This window comes from Malaya genurostris, chromosome 2, assembly GCF_030247185.1.
Source record: "Malaya genurostris strain Urasoe2022 chromosome 2, Malgen_1.1, whole genome shotgun sequence".
In the NCBI taxonomy this organism is placed as follows: Eukaryota; Metazoa; Arthropoda; class Insecta; order Diptera; family Culicidae; genus Malaya; species Malaya genurostris.
Genome location: NC_080571.1, coordinates 100,087,131 through 100,112,800, shown reverse-complemented (window position 1 = coordinate 100,112,800; position 25,670 = coordinate 100,087,131). Strand labels below are relative to the sequence as shown.

At 37.2% G+C, this 25,670-nt stretch overlaps 1 protein-coding gene across 1 annotated transcript in view; it reads left to right on the top strand.

The window, feature by feature from the left end:
• LOC131432609 (uncharacterized) overlaps window positions 1-21,590 on the top strand; it is a 311,087-nt gene extending 289,497 nt beyond the window's left edge. The window contains exon 5 of the mRNA XM_058598975.1: window positions 11,394-21,590. Coding sequence (XP_058454958.1) covers window positions 12,721-15,054 — 2,334 coding nt within the window. The 5' untranslated portion in view covers window positions 11,394-12,720 and the 3' untranslated portion in view covers window positions 15,055-21,590. The remainder of the gene's footprint in view (window positions 1-11,393) is intronic.
• The last annotated feature ends 4,080 nt before the right edge of the window (window positions 21,591-25,670 follow it).

The window sequence follows — 25,670 nt, the reverse complement described above, 5'->3', positions numbered from 1 at the left end:
GGAACCATAATCCGGAGACTGTCACAGTTGCAATAAGTTTCTACGACTTTATGTATTATGATGCTATAACGGACGATCGGTATGGGCTACAATTGATGCGTTTGAATCGTGCATTACGAAAACGAACGGCCGGAATACACGCAAATACATGATAAAGTTATTCTCCTGCATGACAACGCTCGGCCTCATATCGCGAAAGTTGTGAATTGAAAAAAATGGAAACGCTCAAGTGGGAAATTTTAACGCACCCGCCGTGTTCTCTTGACAATACTCCTTCTGAGTACTGGTTGTTCAAACAGATGCAGTATGATCTGTCAGGTCATCGGTTTACTTCTTCGCAGAAATCGAAAAATGGCTTCCAACTTGGACGAGACATTTTTTCGGAGATGGAATTCAAAAATTGCTGAGAGGTGGTAAAATTTAATAACTGGCGATGGATTTTGATCAATCTTTTAATTCTTTTTATTTTGAAATAAATGCATAAATACATAAAAACAATTTGTGGATTATTTCTTAAAAATTTGCAGGGAACAACTCGCAAGAAATTGTAACTGTGCGAAGCAATTAATGTAAAAGAAACTCACGATGCTAATTTGGTTACGAAATTACTAAATTGGAAAAAGTTTTTAAACACTTAAAACATATTTTCATTCGAATCATAATAACGCCCTTTTGAAATGTAATAAACCGTTTTGACAGAGCCAGAGAATCAAAATTTTTGAAACACTTGAAAACACTGGGAGCTGTCAAGTTGTTACCCGCTTAGTAACGATAGACTCAGTTGTTTTCAAAACCGAGCTTCGGCGCTGGTTTTCACATATTCCTTACCACATGTACGAAATCGAACGCTTCCGGCTTTGTGCATACTTCGTAGAGGCGGTGTATTGTTTTCTTCTTGCGTACCAGCTCGGGTAGATGTAAATAGCAAACTAAGATCAAAGTAAAAGCCAATTTTACCATGATATTAGGACTTGTTGTTTCTAGGCTGTCATACTAGATATTTTTTGTTTTGATAATGCATTAAAGCAATCAAGACCCGAATCAAAAGCAGCGATAGCAAACTTACCTTACGATAAAAAAAGAACCGGAATTTTCATTTTAAAATTCCAAAGCTTGTCCAATCGGTAAACTTTTGTTCTCTCAACGTTGGCAACACTTTTATACACATTCTGTTAAATTTTGACGCATATCCTACGATTAGTTTTTGTTTGGCATCTATACAAAGAAGCTGAAAATTTTTCGTGTGGCGATTTTTATAATGGATGAAAATTTAGAACAACGTGCGTGCATCAAATGGATGCAAAATGGATTTAAGTGTTCCGAAACGTTGAAAATGTTAGAAAAGGCCTTTGGTGAATCGTGTCTAGGAAAAACACAGGCATACGAATAGTATAAACGCTTTAAAGGTGGTCGTACAAGCTTGGATCATGATGAGATCCCTGGCCGCCCAACAACATCTGTTACTGAAGAAAACATTGAATCGGCGAAGCAAATCGTGTTGCAAAAGCGTTCTATACCGATTAGAGAGATTGCTGTGTTGTTGGGCATCTCGTATGGATCAGCCGAACACATTTTAACTAATGTTTTGGGTCTGAAACGCGTCGCTTCTCGGCTGGTGCCAAAATAGCTTTCACCACGATAATGCGCCGGCTCACACAGCGTTGGTTGTGTCGCAGTTTTTGGCCAAAAACTCAACCAATATCAACCAAGCACCGTACTCTCCAGATATGGCCCCGTGTGACTTTTTCCTCTTCCCCAGACTCAAATAACCATTGGGGGGAACGCGTTTTGAGACCATAGAGACCATAAAAGAGAATTCGCTGCGTGAACTAAAGGCCATACCTTCGGCGGCCTATAAAACTTGTATGGAAAATTGGATTAAGCGTTGGCATGCATGTATTGGAGAGTACTTTGAAGGCGATAATAAAAAAAAATTATTTAAAATTTTAATTTTGCCTTTTTACCTTTTTTTAAATATATAAAAAATAGGTATAGAATTCGCTCAAACTTTCGAAAAATTTTCCGAGGCCCGGAGGGCCGAATGTCATATACCAATCGTTTCAGCTCGACGAACTGAGCAAATGTCTGTGTGTGTGTGTGTGTATGTGTGTGTGTGTCTGTATGTGTGTTGTCAACTAAGAGGTCGAGATCTCAGAGATGGCTGGACCGATTTTGATCAAACTAGTCGCAAATGAAAGGTCACCCAAAACGCTATTGAATGGTTTTGAGATCGGATGTTTACTTTTTGAGTTATACGAAGTTTTATGTCAAAATTTGAAATTGACCTTGAAAACAGAATATGTTTTCAGACTTAGATTCCGCACGATAATAGCTATCCAACAAGCCATAGATTGTAAAAATCCGTCCATTTTTAACGGAGATATCGAAATTTTCGTGTAAACGACTTTTCCCCCTATTCCAGCAGCAGAAGTTTTGAGCGCTGTATGACTAAGAAATGTTTGGGAGCAACGGAAAACACGATTTTTTATACTGTTACATACAATTGTTTCTATGTACCAAAAAGACAGTGTACAGCATCCTTTTTCATGACATTTAGCCTCGGACCGATTTTAGCACGGTTCGTTTTTGGCAACATAATCGTTCGAATATGACATATATAAACCAGATGATGGCAGAATTTTTTTAATTATATTGTTTTAAACAACTTACAGCAATAAATGCTGGAAGAACATAACATCCATATACCATTCGAATCAGTTCGTCGAGATCAACAAATGCGTGTGTGACAAATAATTTCATTCAATTTTCTCGGAAAATTTCTTTTCTACAAATTCAGATTCATACGAAAAGTCGTATGCCCCCAAACAAAGTTCCTGCATTATGTTTGGTTCCGGAACTACAGGATGATATGTGAAACGAAATCAAAATTGTGTAACTCATTCTTCTCTGAACTGATTCGGCTGAACCGATCTAAGATTCAAATGAAAAGTTTCAAGATTCTATAGAAACTTTTTGCTCTTCAGTCAGATCTAACTTCCGGTTTCGGGGATACAGGGTGATTGGTATGAAAATGTCTATTCCACATAAATTAATCAGGTTTATCGGGTAAGCAGATTTGGATAGTCGATAAAAAATTAACTTTTTTCAGTTTTAGTGGTATTCAGTTGTCGATTCAGAAGGCACCTAAAAATTTAATTCGTGCTATGATTTCTCAAAGATGTCTTCACTGATTTTCAAATGTTTTGAAACAAATGTAAACTATACAGCTACTCAGGTGACTTTGTCTGACTTCGGCTACACCGAATTTCGAATTCCGGTTCCAGTATCGAATCGTTTTCTCAAAAAAAGCCTAATCAAATTTCAGAAACAAAAATTCAAACTTAAACAAACTTATATAAAAAAAATAATTAATTTTATACATACATGCAAAACTTAATTATTTTATCCAATTATGACTTCCGGTTTTCGAATTACATGATGATGAATTTTTAAAATTCAAACCGATATAGAAGATGACAATCCCGAAAAGCTTCAAAGTTGGACTCAAAACTGTTGTAATTTATTCGTCATATGACCATAGGAATCGGTTTGGATTATGCTGGTTCCTGAATACCGGCTCTGGAAGTACCTTAAATTACCGTAAACTCTAAAGTTGAACTTACATATCATGGCATGTTTGATCGATTATCACACTTCTAGATTCAAATTCGATCCGATTTGCAGTTTCGACATTACAGAGTAATGAGTGATTAAAATCTCAAATTGTCGCTTAAAACGACGGTCATTAAAAAAATGTCATGAAAACTTTAACACCGAAGAATATTCATGCAAAAAACACATGCGGATTGATAAAAAAAAAGGTATCATCTCACTGCTAGGTGGATTAAACACGTTTTTAATAAAATTCCGGTTCTTTTTTGATCATAAGGTATATCAAAGGAATAGTTCATTTTGCTACCATTGATTATTTAGGTATTATTTTATGATTGAAATTGCAAAATAATGCTGCAATTTGTTTTGTTATTATTTCGTAATTTAGAGATAATGTAATTCACATAGGTATAAGACTAACGTATTCAATAAATTGTGAGAAAATTTCTATAATTTCTAGAAAGGTTCCAGAAGTTTTTAATAAATATAGTAAAAATGAAGGCAAAAATTTAAATTTCGGGTGATATTCATTAAAATTTGGAATTTTTTAATGTGAAAATTTAATAAAATAGTTATTCATTTGATATGCATCAGCAATAGAAGTACACTAAGGTCTTTTTTTATGCGGTTTTTTTATGCAAATTTAGAGTTATGCGTTTTTTATGCGGTTTTTTTATGCGACTTTTTTATGCGAAGTTTCAGAGTTATGCGGTACGTAAACTCGCTTAAAAAAGACTTCAGTGTATACTTTTCGAAACCGTCAATCGTATTTCCTCAAAGCTGATTTAAATACAAATAAATTTGAATTGGAAATACCTCAATTAGACAATACTCTGTCCATGCGGGTGACAACTTTAAGTATTTTGTTTAGCTATTTTAGCTCTTAATTCAACCTCACTAATATCAGCTCTTTTGTTAGTCGGAGACAAGGATATAATCGGGAAAATAGTATAATAACTGTTTAACATCAATATTAATTACTTGATTTCATGTTGGTATTGATGAAATAGTATTTCATTTGTATTAAGTACAGCTGTAAAGTTGCATCTTTAATTGAAAAGCAAATTAATAAACTATCTCAGACCTAGATAAGAGATATGTTCATAACATTATTCTCAATATGTTTACGTTTCGTCTTTGACTCATCAGTCATCAAATTGCACTGCTTTTTGCAAAACTTGACAGTTCAATTTGACGTGCCGAACGGAAACGCGTTTTTGACAAAGGCATTGCACTTCGTTGCAAATCAAAAGGATTCTGTAAATAGCAGAAACTTTACGTCTTCTTAGCGGTTCAAATTGAACTGCCGAGTTTTGCATAAAACTGTTCAATTAGAACTGCTATGCACTGATGAATCAAAGACGAAACGTAAACGTATTGAAAACGGTTATGTTCTCAAGCACAAAATTAGGATAACTCCTGAATGAACATTATTCTATTCTGCATGTTTAAGTAACCACTATCTGAAATATTTTATTCTTGGTTTGATTTGATACATGTTTGTTATTTTCTCATGCAGGTTTAGTTATTATTTTAACTCCTATTTCATAATTTATTTCTTGATAAATTTTGCTATGTAAATGGAAAACGTAATAAAAAAAATACTGATACTAAAATACCGTAGCAATTTTTAAAAAATCATGTTTTGTTTTTTTCATCAAAATTAGTCGTCTTTCCACAGTGTTTGTGACACTTTTGTGATATAATGTGCTAATCAAATATTTTTATATTCCTAGTTCCAGAATGCGTCTTGAAAAGTAAACACACGAAAGTACAACATTTTTTATAGTTTCCTTACAAAATGATAAAAAAATGTGATGTTTTGTTTCTTTCCGAGATACAATTGAAACAATTCAAAATAAAGACACAACAATCGTCAAATTTCTGGTTCGTTCTACTTCGCAACTGAATCTTCACTTTTCATGCCAATTGCTTGGCTAGTGCTGTGATCCTATAGACAATGAGAATCCTTCCAGACCGCGATTCGTATGAACGACAACAGGCATGCAATCAACAGCATAAAAATCCACAATGTAAACTTTTTTTTTTCGCTGTGTAAAAATGCGATTGCGATTGTTCAGCCATCCGCGCTTAGTTTACATCAACCGTATCGTATTTCGTTTGAAATGTCAGCACTTTCTAATCTCTTCTAGGATAGAACTGGGTCCTGTTGACAGCAATATTTAATTGGGAACCCTCGTTCGACACATACTGTGCTATACTATGCCATTGGGAATATTTAATGTCTAGTCATCTCACGCGCGGTTCGTCTGGATTATTGGTTATTCCGGTGCATTCGAATATCACCTCATATGGTGAGATAGAATCAAAACAATGAATAATATTAGCTTTACGTTTCGTTTTACACTTGTCAGTGCATAACAGTTTCTGTTGCACTGTTATCCCTAGAGAAGTGTGCGATCAAATGGAAAACTCAACTTGATGTTGTGATGTTCGTAATTATCGATTACTAGAGAGGAGTTAAAAAGTACGGGTGTGTAATGTCAGAGACATAACTGGATGTCGTGAATACGAATAAAACTGACACGATTGCTTTATACTTTAGAATTCGAAATGATAGTTGACGATTGTGTGAATTGTGAAATTTTTCCCCTTTTCACTACTAGAATTTTAAACGATTTTTGACGTCGACTAGCTTATTTCAGATTTGCATATTTCATTGAAAGAAACTATCAAGATGCTGTACAGGATTCATTTTTGCCTTTTAGAAGGACCAATTTGTGGAAAGCTCTAAGTTATTAAGGCCATCGTCCAGATACCATGCGCGCTGGTGGTTTTAGGAAATTTTCGATGGAAATTTCGAAAAATGAGCCAAAACCAAGAACATACAGACCTTCGAAAAGCTTTTATTTATCTGCAGGGTAAAAATGGCTGAAAAATTCGGAGGATTGACTGCGATGACATAATTTTTTCATATAAACCTTATGATGGCTACAAAGATCACATTCGGACACATTTTTGGAAAACCTTTGCACGCTTTTCATAGAAAATCAACGAATTTCAAATATTTCAACGAAATCGGTTTTATGAATTTCGTTTATTTTCCATGAGAAGCGTGAAAAGGTTTTCCAAAAATGTTTCCGAGTGTGATCCTTGTAGCCAGCATAAGGTTTATTTGAAAAACAAAATTTCATACCATCGAATTATTTTTTCAAACAATTGTGAAAGATGAAAAAAAAACTCATTTTTTCAGAGCTATTTTTGATAAGATTCGGAAAATCCTCCGAATTTTTCAGCTATTTTTACACTGCAGATAAATAAAAGCTTTTCAAAGGTCTGTATTCTTGGTTTTGTCAAATTTTTCAAAATTTCCATCGAAAATTTCCTAAAACCACCCGCGCGCATGGTACTTGGACGATGTCCTTAAGAGCAGTTCGGAACATTTTTCTCTAACGATTTTCGCACAGTGAAAAGTGCACGGAGCAAATCAAATTATTTTAGATTTTCACTAAATTGATGATGTTTACCCTCGATTTGCAAAGAAGTAATCGTAATAGTTCTTAAGATTACATTTAGGAGCCATTAGAACGGCCGATTTTATATAATGTTATCCACTTTTCGTTTTCCTTCTCTCCAATGCAAACGACCAGCAGCTCTGTTATATGATGCAGTCGCTCTTGTTTGAGTTGAAACTAGCTTTCCGTACAAACCGCAACACATCCGATCGCAGTGCCAAATGATACGAAACTGGCTTAATTCGTTTTCTCGCCTTGACGACCGCAAGGTAAATGCGAACTACGACCTGAGCGTTTCAGGTTTTTAACACACTCTCCGATGCCACTGTTTGAATGAGTCTTTTCGCCCCGACGTCTGCTTCCATCCAACGCACAAGAAGAAATGATCGATTTTCACATATATTTTTTTGCATAAATATCTGTTTATTAATTTTATTTTTGTGTATTACATCAACGTTTTACAGTACAAGTGTTTTGACCCTTTGACCTGTCATCTTTGTTGTTCATACGATTCGTTATTAATATTAGGGTTTTTAGATACTCTTGTTTTACATACTAATGTTTAATCATAATATTTATTTTAATTATTAATAACGTAACACGTACAAATTTTGAATTATTTGTATTACAGAGATTGAGTACCTCTCTTCAAATTTCGTGCAGTATTGTTCGAATTTTTGTTCTAGTATATCCAGGGAGGCCATCTCATGTACTTCACTAGTCCTTGTCTAAGGGGGTAGATTTAGAATCATCTTTAGAATCTTACTTTGAATGCGCTGAAGCCTAAGTTTGTGTGTTCGTGCACAGCCCCGCCAAACAGGGACTGCGTATTCAATTGCGGGGTAGATGATTTGTTTATAGACAGTCATCTGATTCTTCAGGCACAGTTTAGATGTTCTACAAATCAGCGGATACAGAGACCTGATGAGTATGCTGCATTTTTGAACGATTTTGTCAACATGTGACCTGAATATCAGATGTCTGTCAAAGGTGAGTCCTAGATAGATAATTTCGCCGGACTATTGGATGACCTCATCACCGAATCGTACTCGACATTCGTCTGATGGAACAAGTTACGGAGATCTTAAATGTGGGAACAAGATGACCTGAGTTTTTGCTGCATTGATCACAATTTTCCAGCTTGTAAAATATTCAATTAGAGCGTCCAGACCTGCCTGTGGTTTATTCTTCAGAGCATTAATGACACGACCTTTGTAAAGAATGGCAGTATCATCAGCAAATTGTGACAGAACACCACCACCCGGAAGAAGTAGGATGTCTGATGTAAAAATGTTGTATAGGATGAGAGCTAAGATACTTCCTTGTGGTACACCAGCAGGAATAGTAAATCTTTCTGAAAGTGAATTATTCAGAGAAACCTGGAACGCTCTACCTGCAAGATAATTTTTGATAATTTTAATAAGATACATCGCAAAATTATACCGATGCAGTTTAAATACCAGGCCATCGTGCCACACATTATCGAATGCCTTTTCAATATCCAATATTGCCATGGCAGTCGTTCTAGACACTGATTCGTTTTGCTGATCGATTTTCGACCACGGTTCCCATTTTGTAACGTTCGTATCGTCGTCCTTGCGCGAAAACCCCAAGCGGAAGTAAAGAGTTTTCCGCGTTGTTTTCAAATTTTGAGAAAACTCAATTTTTGAGTTGTTTGTGGTTATCTCACACTGTTCAAAATATCATCCTAAATTCTTGATCATATTTTTAATGAAATAGTGAAAGAATTATGTTGCTGCCATTAATACAAGTCGAGATATTGACGATTAAGTTCTGCCCATTCTTCCATATGGCTAATTTTGAAACGGCACCTCATAGTAAAGTAAGTTGTTTTCACGACAAAAATTGGTCATTACAAACACAGACTTCATCCTATACCTAAACTCCTACAACCACCTCTGAGAAATGAGCAGTTTCAGTATATTCCGTAGAGTATTGTTCCACGCCAAATTCAATAAGTTTTACTTTAGAAAATCAAATCATACTCCACCTCCCTCCATTTCTTCGCTACTTCCTCGCCTTCTCCGTAACTCAAAATCCTGAGTGGCAAGAATTATCCGTGTTCGTCAGATGCTCGTTCCACGGAAAATCAGGTCAATTAGACAATCGACGTGGGATTACCAGTACTCTCTGCTTCATCTAAACTTTTTGATATTACTGTAAGTGGTGCCATATTTGATCGAGCGAGGAGTTGCGTTTAATTTAATCAAGATGGATTTATACCAGGAAGATCAGTTTCAACCGCTAGCATGAGGAAATAACTCAAACGGATGTTGTCTTCACTGATCTAAAAGCAGTATTTGACAAAATTGACCACAAAATACTTCTTTGCAAATTATATTGTCTCGGCTTTTCTGCGCAGCTCGTGTTCTGGTTAAGCTCGCATCTGACTGGTAGGGTATTACGAGTGAAGTTGGATAACTGCACATCATCTCAATTAACGAGCAGGAGTTCCTCAAGACAGTAATTTGGGACCATTACTTTTCGTACTGTTTTTCAACGATGTCTTATTTGCTTGTGAAATGGCTGCAAATTGATGTATGCAGACGATTTAAAATTGTACCTCGACTATTTAAAATTGTACCTGGTAGAGGATTGTCAGCTGTTACAATATCTTCTATAACTATTCGTTGATTGGTGTCACAGAAACAAACTCATCATTAACGTGGTAAAATATCAGGTTATTTCGTTCCACCGCCCTTTGAATCCTGTCAAATTTAATTACAGTATTGGTGGCTCTGTTCTGACTAGAGTTGACTAGGTGAGCGATTTAGGAGTATTGTTGGATGAAAAACTGACCTTTCAATCACATCGATCACTGATCATTTCAAAAGCATCACGTCAGTTTAGAAATTTAAAAAAATGTCACTAACTTTTCTCAGTGATCGCGTGACCGATTTTCACAAATTTGGATTCAAACAAGAATTCTTATGGTCACATAACTCGCTATTGAATTTTATCATTACCCGACTTCCGGTTCCGGAATTACAAGGCGATATGTGCAAATCTATGAAAAAATGTACACTCGATTTTTTCTGGAAATTTCTTAACCGATTTTTGCAAGCTAAGATGCAAATGAAAGGTCTTGAAATTCTATAGAAAGTCTCCAAAAAGTTCAGATTCGACTTTCGTTTCCACGCGATAAGTGAAAATTTTTCAATTCCATGAGGATTTTTTCAAAAGTGAAATCGAAACGAGCTGCAATTTTTTATAAAATTCACTGGTTGGTATATCTTATTAATTAGTGGATATATAAATCTTCTTTGAGACTACTAATATCCGGTTTCCGCTTCCGAACGCATCGGTAATAGTGAAGAAAAGCTCTTAAAATGGAACTCATTTCGATTTCTCAGCGACGGTTCAACCGATTTTCACAAGTCATGATTTAAATTAAAACTCTCAGTGCCTTAAAAAATACTGTGCAATTTCATCCAGATCTGACTTCCGGTTTCAAAATGATAGGGCAATTTGGTATAGCGTGCAGGGTTGCCATATTTAAATCTATATTTACTTGACATACATAACTGTTCACAAATTGAAAAAGTTATGGTAGTTTGTACCGAAAGAAAGTTTTCGATTCTATTAAAGCTTGAAAAAAATCTTCACAGAATCTACTAGTGATGTTTTAGAAAATAAAAGTAATATAAGAAAAGCGTCATTACACCACTAGGTCGATTGAAAACGGTTTTTTGGCTCTCGTGTGTTTCGCCTTATGATTGTACCGTTAAAATTGTGCAAGTGACGCATTGAAAATTTGCAAAATTCACACAATCCATTAACTAGTACGTGCAATTATCGATATTCGGATGTGTGAAAAAAACATGTCAGTTTCATTCGTATGCACGTCATCCTGTTATGACTCTAACATTAACCTCCCGTCTTTTTTTATTAATCTACTATTTACATTATATTGGGTGACAAGTTGTAACAAATTTACTAGCAAAAAAGATATTTTCATGTTGCGTAAAAAATCGTTATTCCAGTATGTCCTTGTAACGAAACGATCCACGCAAGTTGTTGGATGTTGGAGTAACAATCACTCTTTTTTCTGTTGCAAACATTTCACAGATAAACTACCGTAACAAACATTGTTGCTTGGGATAGAAATGAAGTGTACAATAAAATGAAACTAACTCTGTTCCAAGATCTAATGTACAAATTCTGAGATCAAAACTAAATACTCCTTCACCTACAAGCTCATAAAAACTCCTGCACATACTAACAAAGCGGAATCCTTCTAAAATCGATTAACGCCAGCTCTTTTGTATCCGTTTTTTTTTTCAGATCTTCGAGCGTACAGACAAACATTCACCCCCCACGCAGTCATCCAAGATTAGCAATCATGAATCCAAGCATGCAACAGAGTAGCATGCCGACTTGAACTTGAACTTCATCGAGTCAAAGCTTGAACTAATAAATAAATTGAACACGAACTAAACGGTGGTAAGGTTAAAAATTGCGCTCGATCGATGAAAGTAGAGCAAAACAGCGCATACACGTATGAACGTACCCCGATATAGTGTTTGAACGAGGAAACATTACTGGCAGTAAATGCAGCTCTGATTTGAGTTGAAAGAAAAAATGTGCGAGCGGCAGCGGCAAAAATATAAACAATTTCAAAGTGGCAACGCATGTGGAATTTGCGTCAATCATTAGAGCATAGCTGAACAGAAAATCCAGCCGGCAGATTATTTTAAACAACGCAGTCAACCGTCCGAATACCAGTCCAAAACAACACTGCGAAGGCGAGAGTGCTTTGGCCTAAGCCGAAGCACCAACGGCGGTTCGGCTGTAGAGCCGAGCTGGAGATCAGTAGAATACCGTCACAGAGAAACCGATAAACATACAAATACATAACACGCAGGCGGCAAGAACCCGAAGCCCCAGCATGTGCAGCAAAGAACAATAATCCGCGTACACCGTGCTAGGGGAACACATTTTACCGACCGTACGTCTTCGGGTGTCGGTAAAATCCGTCGTTTCCATACAACGCACACATAGAGGAAAAAAGTACACGGAAGAACTATAGCATCAACAACGCCGCCGACGACGACGACGACGAAAATTTGCCAACATCCAGTTAGCACTAGCAGTTAGTTAGTCGACAGTTGGCAAGACAGCGGTGCGGATTCATTGTTTCATTCATCTGATGACCGCGCGACGAGCAAGTGTTTTCTCGAAAAGCAGTGCTTGAGAATTGATTTCCTGTGCGAACGATTTATGATGTGTGTTTAGGCAAAAGTTAACCATCAAAAATACCGCCAGACAGATCAGTGCCACGATTAAACAAAACAAAACAAAAAATAAAAACACAACCAACGGTTGTTGATGGTGGTAACACGGATACCAATTTGTCGTTGTGTACACGAAGAAAATCAGTGCATTGAATTGTAGTTGCAAGTTTTCGATTCTTCACCATACAAGTATGAAACAGTGACAAGCGAAGCGTTGAAACCCCGAAACGGGTGAAACAATGAACCTTCGGTGCCAAATACGGTTCTGAGTACCGAAATGTGCGATAGTTCAAGCGAAACTTTTCGGTTCGAACAAAATAATCACAGAAAATGACGAAATTCAAACCAGCAACGGAAAGTGAAACTCTTGCAGCACAATGTTAGCCGTAGATTGCCTGGTCGGTGGATTACTGCTCAGTTCGATCGGTGTGAATATCCTAGCGCTCGGTGCTTTCTGGGTCACTCCAAGTCTTCGAACAACAGCGAATCGGTTCGTGATTAACTTGCTGGTTGTGAACTTGGTATGTTGTATAATTCTTGGTCCATCGCTGCTACTGAATGCATTTACATCGAAATCAGCACCGGCTTTGCCGTCGACGGTGGTGGTACTGGCCGCAACCACCTCGGCGACCTCAACCAGTACAGCTGCAGCAGTGGCAACGACCTCCGGAAATGGCAGCGTTGCAGCGACCGGATTATCGTTCGCGATCGCCATGAATGCCACGGTCAGTGAAGATGATAGTGTACATAACCGAACCAATAGAGTAGTTAAATGTCGGAACGCCACCACCATTGCATGTGATACTATATTGATAAGAAATAATGTAAATATTGAAGATGTGCGGTACGTGAAATCACAACCCGGTGATGTAATCGATTCCAAGCTGACACTGACAAAGATAAGATGCTGGGGGCTCGACTTGGTCGTTGCACTCGGAGCTCTCTCGGTGCTACTAGTGGTAGGAGATACCTGGTGTGCCGTTACCGATCCCTTGCGGTACCATTCAAGAATCTCGGACTTGAAGGCGTGGGCATTCATTGCCGGAACGTGGCTGTTGGGAATCGCCTTCGGGATTGCTTCCGGTTTCCGGGGTGATCAGAAAAACATTACCCTGTTCAGCAGCCGGCTGACGAATGCTGAAGCAACGGCCGCATTTGATGCTAGTCATTTAAACAATAAGAATCTAACAGCGGCAGGCCAGCGCGATAGTGGCCTCATAAATCATCTCAACATTTCCGAAGATCTGTACAATACAATATTCTCCTATACGTATTTTGTGATCGTGATTCTTTTGCCATTCGCGCTCGTGTGCGGCATGTACTGGAGAATATTCTCGGAGGCACGCGAGAGTGGCCAACGAATGCGACAGAACGGGTCCTCGCCTTTGCTGCAGAGTGCACTAAACCTGGCCGCCGTTTCGGCACAGAAGCAAGCGGAAAAACAGGCGGAACACCAGCGGCAGCATCCAGACGGCTGCGATGGGCTGACAATGAAAATTGACAAGCAAATTCATTATGAAGATGAAACCATCACTGTAAATAGTATTCAACATAGCAGTAGTATTAAACAAAAAGATTCCTGTCTAAAGCCTTTATTGCAACACTCACCGGTGCTCTCACCAGTGCATCAACCGATTCAGCATGCAGACGACCACCCAACGTCAGTAATACAAATGGGCCACAGTACCACCGCTACATCTCCGAGCACACCAGTCAGTCGGCTTAAAACATCGATGAAACCGGACAGAAATCATAACATACTGATGTCATCGACGGAAACTGGCCGATTGGGTTGTAAAGATGCTTCGAATAAAATTCGCCGAAATCATAGTGCCGGACGTCTGGTTAGCTTTAATGAGCAAAACCAAGAACTGCAACCGGCAAGTCTACGACAGGTCCATTCGACGCCGAACTTCCAGAAGCTAGTTTCGTCCGAGTTTGATCACATCGGCAATCACCACATTCTGTCCCTGCCAGTGGTACACGTTCCACCGAAGGCCCTGAGCTATATGACATCGATAAGACACCGTTTGTCGAATGCATCATCGCTGTTCAAATATCGTGAAGAATCGCGGGCAGCCAGAATCAGCATCCTGGTGATAATTATGTTTCTCGTGTCGTATTTACCCTACGGGATCCTCGTGCTAATGCAGGGCCATGTGGATCTATTCCTGGTATCGGATCAAGCCCTACTGGCAATATTGACGGTGGTGATTGCCAACTTGAGTTCACCCTTCATATTTGCCTATCGTAATAAGCGAGTACGTCGCGGCGTAAAGCGTCTTCTCGGTATCGATAGAAAAACTAATGAACGACTGCTGAAACTGACCAGCAGTAATACTCACTTCAACAACAATAACAACAACAACAACTACAGCGCCAATATTAGCTTTCATAACGCGACCAACGGGGCCGACGGAAGTGCTTCCAATGGTCACATTGCCACCCACCACAAGTCCCACAAGGTCCGGATTGCCGGTCTCACGCGGAGCAATAGTTCGTGCAAATATCTCACCCCGAACCACGCGGCGGCCGTGGCCGTCGCCAACGGATTCATAGTGGAATTTGAGCGCTACCCCTCGGATGAGCTCAACAGCCTGTGCATCCAGAAGAAATCGATACTGAAACGAGTCTGTGATAGTTCGCGGAAATGGGGCTGCAACTTTGCCACCAATTCCTGTACCAGCAACGATGAGCAAACGGAAGTGTAGCTTTAAAGTGGTAATTTAATATAATCGTTTCATTTTTCACCTTTCTCACTGACTGTGCTCAACGTCTCAACGTCTCTCGTCAAGTCACCGGGCGGCAGACAGCTTTCCCGAAGCAATCCACAACAACAAGAAAAATGTCAAGCGGTTTTAAAGTACACCCAGGGAGCGCCCACACCACGCGCGTAGTGTATTTTTCACTTACTTGTCACCTTGCACAATCGGCACGGTTCCTCCGTGGTTTGACGTGGTTCCCAAATGCTGTCCGATTGTTGGAAACGAAAATAGAACTTTTTGTTTGCAGACTTACCATTCTATGACCGAATGTATCTCTCTGGTAAAGCAGTTATCAAGTGAAGCATTTTTTTTTGGTTCAGTATACACATGCACACACACACATATTATGTTTGAATTAGTTGCTAAGTAGAAGCGAGGTTGCGAAAAGCAAACCGACAGTCAGTTCAATCAATCAAATTTATTATCGAGTCATTTGCGATTGGAGAGATAAATCTGATCCAGTACGAACTGCTCTAATCCATTATATGCGAGCAAAGTAGTCTGTGTGAAAAAAAACCATGTCTTGGTATTGCATTTTTTTTTTGCAAAGTTTTAACATCCTGTTTCAACAGACAATGCAGTCGATTCGTGGCGTGCAGAACCATTTGATGGCAAATGTTGCGTTCCTATTGACACTAAGATTCTTTTTAGGTCGTACATAGGATTATTTGATGCTTTGGAAGCTAAATTATTTTCATGATTTTGCACTGTAATTTTAATCACACTCTATTGGCTTTTTTTTTAAATAAAATAGAATTAAAATACTATTGCAAAAATGAAAACTCGGAGCTCCTAGAGGCATGAATCGAACAAACGAACCTTGTAACCATATGACAATTGAAACACATTCCTTTGTGTATGGCATGATTTGAAGTAAAGAACTTAATATTTTTAGATACAAAATTTTCTGATTTTTTATTGTTTTTTACAACAATAATGCCTACAACTGAAAACACACTAGGATTTCTGGTCTGAAACTAATAAATAGTTCATGTGCAACTGTTTATTTTCAATGGCCACAACACTACTGCGAATGATTCACTTATATTGGTTTTCTCTTCTCAAACAACAAATCTAACTTCTTACTGATTCTTGCTGATTTTTGATGATCATTTTCCTACCACCTGATCCATATTCATTCCATTTATTGTTTCGTTTTATAGAAATGGAAAGCTTGATATCAATTACATAGCTACAAATTCCTTACCATATCATTAGTTTTCAAGTGAATTTATCAATGAAAAAAATTTGATTTCGCTGGAACCATCATTCTTTGGTATGATTAGATATATTTTTTACCCTGAAACCTAGATGAATTGGCTTCCGATTCCGTCAAAAGGCTTGTCGTTCATGAGAAGATATTAATTGATATTTCGACTGTATGTCGTATGCAGCAAAAATATGTAATTCGAAGGGGGCGTAAATTCGAATATGACTCGATTCATAGAAGCGCAATTCGTTGAGGGATTGAATTTTACCAGTGTTACTTAAATATGTGACAAACCTACCAAGCTCGTGAAATTACACATTTCAACACGTAACAATATACTAGAAAACATTAGTCTAGTACTAAATCAACTGTAAAAATGTGTCATTTTTGACACTCGAATATGTCGGTCTCAGAAGACGTAACATTACACTAATTTTTTTAAGAGTGCATCAGCTACGCACGCATATTTTAATCGAATTTGTTTGCTTTAAGACGAGGACTGAATAATAAACTAATTTTACAATGGTTCATTTTTTGTATCTTTGCATGTAAATCAAAATTAGCCATTCCATCACAGTCGAACAAAAGTTCGTCATTCCATCAATGCATTAACGCATGCAACGATGAAGAACATGCCTTGTTTCCTACACACTAAATTATGATTGTTGAGTTTCAGCGAAATTTACCGGAAGTTTGCCAAGCTGAAGCTTCAACAAATATTTTAATCAAAAACTGTTAGCTGACATTTCAGTGACCCATAACTGTCAAAATTCCACAGAAAAATCAGTAAATAATTACCTTCTTTGCTGTGATCAATGCAGAAAATAATAACAGTATTTTACTAAAATTTCGGTAATTTCGATGTGATTAATAAACGTTTCGGCATTCATTGCATATTACTGGGTTTGCAGAAAACAATGTTTTACTGAATTAGATCAATAAAATCATTTTTCTGAAACAAATTACTATAAAACGTTTGGTTGCAGATTTCTCTGACAGTCAACTACCATCAAAATTGATGCGGTAATTGCTATGGAAATAAATAGAAGTTATTATTTCTGTTGGAATCAAATTTCCCATATATTCAATGTTTAAGACTTTCCAGAGAATCCTGGCAAAATAATTAAAGCGATGTAAACTGCCCATACTTGCATATCAGTCCCATATTGAAAATCGACAAATTGAGAAAAAGATGAATACATATTTCGGTTATATTTTGCTTTTTTCCGCTACTATGATGATTGATCCGTAATACTATTGAATCACATACATGGATTACATTATAAAGTTTTCATCTGGAATGAAATATTGCACTTTTTTGTCATTCGTTTGTGTAAGATCTGTTATGCAACAAGATGGGACAAATATGCGAGTACTAAAAAATACTCGCATACCGGTCCCATCTTAGTATGGTATGCTTCGCTCGCACGTGGCAAAATCTCACCTTTGATTTTCCATTCGTGTGAAATCTAATCGTTCGATATAATTAAGTTTGTGATTCGATGTCAGGTCTTGATGCAATTAAATTATATGATGTAGACTCTTTTACGGAAGACAGCTCAAATAGTGACTTTGTATGTTTTAATGTCACCAACATTCGATACTTCCAATTTGGAATATTCTCATATGCCTACATCTGAATTTGGCCAAAGCAATGGTAAAAGAACTGAAATTTTGAGTATAAATGCGACCAATACGTTTGATTCATAAATTATTTTTACAATTTCTGAAACTAACGTGAAAATAGACGTTATACGTTGGACTAACTCAAAAAGGAATCTACTGGTTACTGGTTGATTAGTTCTTTTGGAATTATTAATGGGCTCATGAAATTTTTCCGTCATTTTATAATGTTGATGGCATTTTCCTCGAATGCGATTGTACGATTTTATTTTCCCCTATTTTGAATTAGGAACACTATATAGAAAGCAATGACGAAGTCCTACGTCAAAATTAATAGTCAATTCATACTCGTATTTTGATGGCACTATAACAACCACAAAATTCGTTATTTTCACTCTGAAACACCAGTAGCTAACAGTCTTTAGCTTTCATGATAGTTAGCATGAGTTGCTCGAAACTTTAAATTTTAATATTGTAAAATTGGCGACGAGTATAAACACATATTTTGCTTTGAAAAGACAGATGACATTTTGATCATTTTTCCCTTCGAATTGATTTTTTTATATTCTTCATCATAAAATCTATGGCTTTGATATACTGTCAGCTAAGTCAACAGCCCAAATTCATAAACGGATTGTGCAACTGATTGGAAACGATCAAAAATTTCCAAACTATTTTTCGCTTTAAGCTCTGCCTAAAGTTTGACGTCACTGTTTCTTATCCTCAATCCCACTCTGCCTAACAAATGCCGGTTGAGAAGTTTTTTTACGATGTGCATTTCTCGAACTCCTTCTCTTTTTTATTTTGTTGCTCCCGCTCTCCCGCTGCACCAAGTTTGACCAAAAGTAAAACTTTCCATCTGATTCTCGCCGATATTTACATAAAAAACGCGTTAGTTCATAGTGCTACTAATTTGCATCCTGTTCGTTCGGAATACCTGCCGAGTTTGCACGTGTGTCCGATTTCGCAGGGAAGAACATAAAGAAGCGAAATTTCTGTTGTGGCTGTTGCCATCCTAGTTCTGCACCTCACCGTTCAGCAGATAGATAAGCTATGATGCTCTTGGCATACCCCCCGACCGGGTTAGTCGATCGTAAATGGCCGGGTGAAGCAAAACGGGTTAAAGAAAAAGGTGTGATTAAATCTTCCCCATTTGGGGTTTTATAAATGCTCGGATATAAATACCTACACAAATAGATAACCGAGTCTAAGTTCGTGGGAACCATCTGGCGGTTAAGACAGATAAATTTATTAGTTGCGCTGACTGCTGCAGAACGTGTGTTCGTAACAATTGCAGACTTGGGGTTTCCTGTGGCATGAGCCGGCGTACATTTGGTGCCACGGATAGATTAACCGCGTGTGTACCTGCAACACTTGCACCGCAAGTCTGGTATCTTTGTTATGTCTTTACAATCAGAAGCTTGCGTAAACGTGCTCCCGGCCTACCTTGACTACACCCTTTGTATACCGCGCTCTCCGAACGAACGAACGAACGAACAAACGATAAAGTACATGCTTTGCTGTCCTGCAGTGTATTATTGTTTCGTTCTAGTTTACAGCCCTGATGTCATTACGGTAGGATACCGGTTATGCTAATGGGAAGAGACGTCGCTATAACGACAAACATTTCATACCCTCAACCTGACTTGCTGATCTTGTTGCAATATATTTTTTTTTTTTGCTTTCTGCTTGCATTCTCTTGCTCTGGCTTATTTTCCTTGGCTGCACGAACTGCAACGCGCCAAGTTAAAAATAATTCTAGGCTGAAAAAGTAAGACAATCCCATTGCGCAGAATGGCGTACTGGCACCAGACTGTCCCAAAGTAGCGGAATTTCATCCAGGGTTTCTACCGCGGAAAAACGATCCTCGTGGGCACGGTTGAGTGTGGCTTCCCCGAGCTCCGTGGTGAAGTACGATGATTAGAAGTTTAAATTATTTTTAGACACTACCAATAGAAACTATAGCGGAGTAGAAGTCAACAATTTAAAACATTTTCATTTCCTTACCAATTTGGCAAATGACTGCTTAAAATAATTGGGAACCACTTCATCCTTCAGGGTGACATTAAAACCGCAATTATTACAACCGAGTTCAGCTTTCCAAACGATAACATTACTGCTATTAAATTCGCAGATGATCCGAGAGCTTCAATCAACATTCCAATCCTATAAATTACTGTAATTCTGATTTATGTGAACAAATAAATTGCTGATCTGCTGATGACAAAACTTGACGAGAGACTCGAGCTTTAGAAACAAACAAAAAATGTTGATACAACTTGATGGGTAACTAAAACGTAGCTATGATATGGATAGTGGCCAAAAAAGATCAGTGTTTTCTAAATTTTAAACGATAAACAATAAAAACAAAACAAACAGGTTAATCTTACGGCCTCTAAGGACAACAATAATTGTTAGTGATAGAGAATTTCAAATTGAAAATTAAACTGAGCACATTTCGTGGAAACGCGCAAAACTATCTGAAAGCTTTACTTTTATGTTTAGGGAAGGAGCCGATAAGGTAAAATAATTGTTTAACTAAAGATATCACTAGCTAAAGTCTACTTATAAACAAAAGCTGTGGATGGTGATTTAAAGTCGGAAACGTGTTAGAAATGGTGCTTAAATGTTTGCATTTAGGTTCAACAAGAAAACTATATACAAAGGTACCGAAACAAATCAAATGATCGTATATTTAAAAATCGTTAGAAGTGTATCAATTCAAATTTGGTGTATTTACATACTGCAAAATAAAAACAAACCTATTTACAATAAGACAGTGGATACGAAACTAACATTAACAAGCAGGGTGTCCCAACAAACAACTTTATCTTAGAGAAACTACAGCACAAAAATATGATGAAATCCACACAAAAAATGTCGCAACTGGTTACTATAGAAACTAAATGTTCAGTCCGATGGCAACCTAAAAAACGAGAAACCTGCATACACACTCAAAAACATAGCAAAACAAACACTGTTCGAACGGATCAGCAGAAGAAGAATGCCATATTGTTGGTTGCTAGTACAGAAGCAAGGCTGTTACATAAAAGCACAACCCAAGAATTCTACTCAACAACAAACAAACAACATAGTCGAAGTTCAAACAAAACAAGGTCGACAGCGACAGTATGTCAACTCAGCGTTCGCTACTTTGCGTAAAACAAATGCTGCTAGGGTTTTTTTTGGAATTGTTTTTATGTTCGAATTTTGAATCCACGCATATGCTTGTGCCATTTGTACAGGGATTAGCTTACATGCATTCACGCACTCCACTGATCTAGGCTTACGCTTCCTTTCACGATTTATTTCTTACTACTGTCATAATTCTGTCTACATCGATGCGATCGATATCATTGTAAATACCAAAACACGTTCCCTTCAACTCGTTTTAATTTATTTCCTTTGTTATTAAGCACATTTCAGTTTAAGAAAACTCCGATAACTAGGAATTTCAGCTTCCATCAAACGTATGAAAATAAAATCGAACACTCTAAGTGAAGCAAAAACAATGACATTTTATCCGCAAACAATAGTATGTATTCAAAAACATAACGGAATGAGAAAAAAAACAAAACTGAAAGCAAGTTGAGTAGTTTTATGCTCGCTAATTTACTGATACAAAAAATAAAGAAATCCTGCAAATTTATTCGAACGGTTTCATGGTTTATGGTAGAGCTAAGAAAAGAAATGACCATCCGAAGATTCAGCTGTGGCTTTGTAGTCCACCGCCAGTTAAAGGTCGAATGAAAGAGGTAAGAGCTTGGGTAAGAGCTTTCAACACTTGTTCGTCGATCCATTTTTCGATAGTTTCGAATACACTGAGATTTCTTTTTACGTGGGGGATACGTACCGCGTAACTTCGGAAATCCGCGTAAAAAAAACGTGTAACTTCAGAAATCCGCGTAAAAAAACTCAAAACTAAAGAAAAATTTTATTTAATGCCAAATATCTTAGAAATGCATAAAACGTCCAGATCTGGTGAAATCTGAAAACTTTTTTTTTGTGAAAATCGACTTTGGGACTTAGAGATTGTGAGACCGCATAAATTCTGAAATCCAAGTAGAAAAAGACCGTAAAATAGAAGAAATTCAATCAGCAAAGAACATAGCTGAGCCGATTGTTTCAAAGTCTTGGCATTACATTTCTTTGTGAAATTTGGCCTTTCAGTTTCAACAAACTTCGCAACGGATTCTTAGGGTACAGAATTATGTTTTTATAAAATAACTTTTACATCCTAAGTTTTTTTCGTACTTTCAAAAAATTATTGCTTTTACCCGGTTTTTGCATTTTGCAAAAATACTCAAACAAGTTGAACTTAACCAATTTTTGCACTTATCTGATGTCATACATATCTCCCGGGACTGAAAAACTTACTGATCATAAGCGCAGGATTAGTGGTCGAATCACAGGCTGCGTGATTTTTTGTAGATTTATACCCTTGTTTTCCATTAAATTTTTTTATGATAATGGAACAATACGTACCGCACAACTCTGAAAATTCGCATAAAAAACCGCATAACTCTGAAACTTCGCATAAAAAATCGCATAAAAAAAACCTTAGCAAGTCCTTTTTATGCGAGTTTACGTACCGCATAAAAAACGCATAACTCTGAAAATTCGCATAAAAAACCGAATAACTCTGAAAATTCGCATAGAAAAACCGCATAACTCTGAAAATTCGCATAAAAAACCGCATAACTCTGAAACTACACAAAAAAGTCGCATAAAAAAACCGCATAAAAAAGTGTATTTAGAGAGATGAGGAATTACATATCATTTTTGATAGTGAGAAAGTTATGTAACTTATACTTCTGATGGAAAAAAACACAAAACCCGATTCAAAACGGTTCTGCCAGTCTTGAATGGCAAGAATCTGGCTGAAATAGAACCGTTATTAATAGCTAGGCGAAATTCTCTTCCGGAAACGGTTGTTGCATCGATGCCAGACTCTTGACGGAACTCTGAATACTCTGGGTGGAAAACTTCCCGCCGCGTGCAAGTGGGAGAGAGTGAAGATGTTTGTATACTTGATTGCGTACACTGAACTAAAAATCACATTATAGTTACGTGAAAAGTTATGTGAATATTTTCCACCCTATTTTTTACGTAGTTTTTAATTAGCTGGCATTTAGAAGTTGTTTAATGCTTAACAAAATTATTCAAAATTTACCTGGAAGAATATACTTTTCAGTATGAATTATATCTAAAATATGCATAAACATTTATAGTTCTAATTTATAAACGAGGTGAAAGTGAAAACAAAGCATTTGTTTCAAATGTCTCCCATTTGGGTGATATTTTGTCAAAGGAAAACAACGTGAAGTTAGAAAATTAATATGGAGCTAAAGTGCTTCTGGCTTCAAACGTTTCGTATTGCCCATAATTTCACTGTTTTGAAGTCTGTGGCAGTAGGCTATCCTCAAGGCGTACTTAAGAAAATCTCAAAAATAATAAAAATGAAATGAAATCGAATAAAATCAAATGAAATAGTGTTCGTCTACAAGTGAATTGGGGTGCATTTCAACTTAGCGCACATGCTATATTTTGGAAGAGATTCTTCAAATAAAAAATATATCCTACTGCAGAGTGCCACGTAGGATGACTCCAGGACAAAAACACTTCAGAAGCGTGTTGTAATATGCTGATGCGGGAACTAATAGACTTCTGGCATCGATTGGTAACTCTAGATAAACTACCAGGATCCATTAATTCAAGCCAAAGAACAAAATGAGTGCCTCCAGTACGGTTCAGAGAGGCTCAATGAGTCTGAAAGATCGTTGCGACGGTATACTACGAGGAATTAAGAATTATCATCAACAAGTAATACTGCACATTATTGGAGCAGTTTTAAGTCGATATCGCAGTTCGGGAAAGTTTTTTTTTTTTAAGGAAGAATTGCATAGCTGAAAACGGTAACTTTCAACTTGTTCATTGAATATCTCGCCTTCCAAAGTATGGATCAAACATCTATCCTAACAATGTCTAGATAATTTAATTTAGATGCGATTAGTGCATAAAAACATATATGTTGTCACGATGAAAATTAAGTAAAAGTTATTTTTGTGGAGGTAAGTCGATTTCTATGTCGGCGCCATTTTAGTTCCCTGGTAACGTAACGAGAGAAATAAAATCGGCTCAAAAAGGCTGCCGAACAAGTGGCAGCTTTCTTGGATTTTATTGATTAAAATGCCCAAGTAGCAAACATTGTTCTAGCATTGTATTTCTTCACTCTTATCGCAACGATTATGTGATTGAAAAACTTGTTTTAATCCACCTAGTGGTGTAATGATGCCTTTCTTATGTATAATATTGTGGTATTCTATTCAAAAATGTTTTCTTCGATTTTTTAAAGAAACCAAGAGATTGTTTGTATATTAACTAGTATAACATACAGAATAAAACAGTGTTTTGATTACGTAGGTCACCCTTAAGAAAACGAAGTGGGTTCACTATTATATGCACTTCCGGCACCGGAACCCGAGAACCGGTATAATCAAAGTCGTTTCGTATGGCCACCAACTAACATGGCGTACAAACTCTACTAGTAAAGCAAAGTCTTGGCATTATATTCCTTTTGTGGAATTTGGCCTTTCTGTTTCAACAGACTTCGCAGCCGATTCTTAGAATACAGAATCATTGCATGGCTAGTACTATGGATCCTACTGGCACTAAAGAATCCTTCCAGCTAGGGGCTCGAACATACGACTACTGGCTTGTAAGACCAGCGTCCTATGCATTGAACCGCCAACCCGGGTCAACAAACAAACTCTACTAGTACGTACTCTAAATAACGATTTAAATGTTTGTCGCATCCGAAAATATGCAGTAATTTTTGGTAGGACCATAAGACCTTTCAATTGACCCTAAGATTGGGAATAACGGTTTAGAGTCCAGTTTATAACATTTCTTACGGTTTTTGTTCCGCCAGTTTAGGTGACGGTGTACAATATTGAACACACATTACCCTATAACTCCGAAACCGGATGAAATTCAGGAATTCCGTTTTTGTAACAAATGTGAAAATCATTCATATTACCGCTTGTGAAATCAGATCAAAACCCTAAAAGGATTAAGTTCCACATCGGTTTATTTAACTGATTCTACAATAAATTCATTTGAGCAGTTTCATTTTCGGTTCCTACTTAACAAATATTACCGATATGAAACATATCAAACAAGAAACACACATTGCACATCATACAAGTAAACTGCATTTTAGCCGTTCTTATATAGAAAGGTTATGCAATCACTTGAAAAACTGACTAGTGAAAATTGGCCCGGAGTGCCAAGTGTCATATACCATTCGACTCAGTTCATCGAGCTGAGAAATCTCTCTCTCTCTCTGTGTCTGTGTGTGTGTGTGTGTGTATGTCCCAAATGAAAGGTCTCCCCGTCACCCAAAACGCTATTGAATGGTTTTGAGATCGGATGTTTACTTTTTGAGTTATACGAAGTTTTATGTCAAAATTTTTAGTTTTTTGACAGTATCTGTCACAATTGACCTTGAAAACAGAATATGTTTTCAGACTGAGATTCCGCACGGTAATACCTATCCAACAAGCCATAGATTGTTAAAATCCGTCCATTTTTAACGGAGGTATGGAAATTTTTCTGTTAGCGACTGTTTCCCCTATTCCAGCAGTGGGAGTTTTGAGCGCTGTATGACAAAGAAATGCTTGGGAGCAACGGAAAACGATTTTTTATACTGTTACATACAATTGTTTCT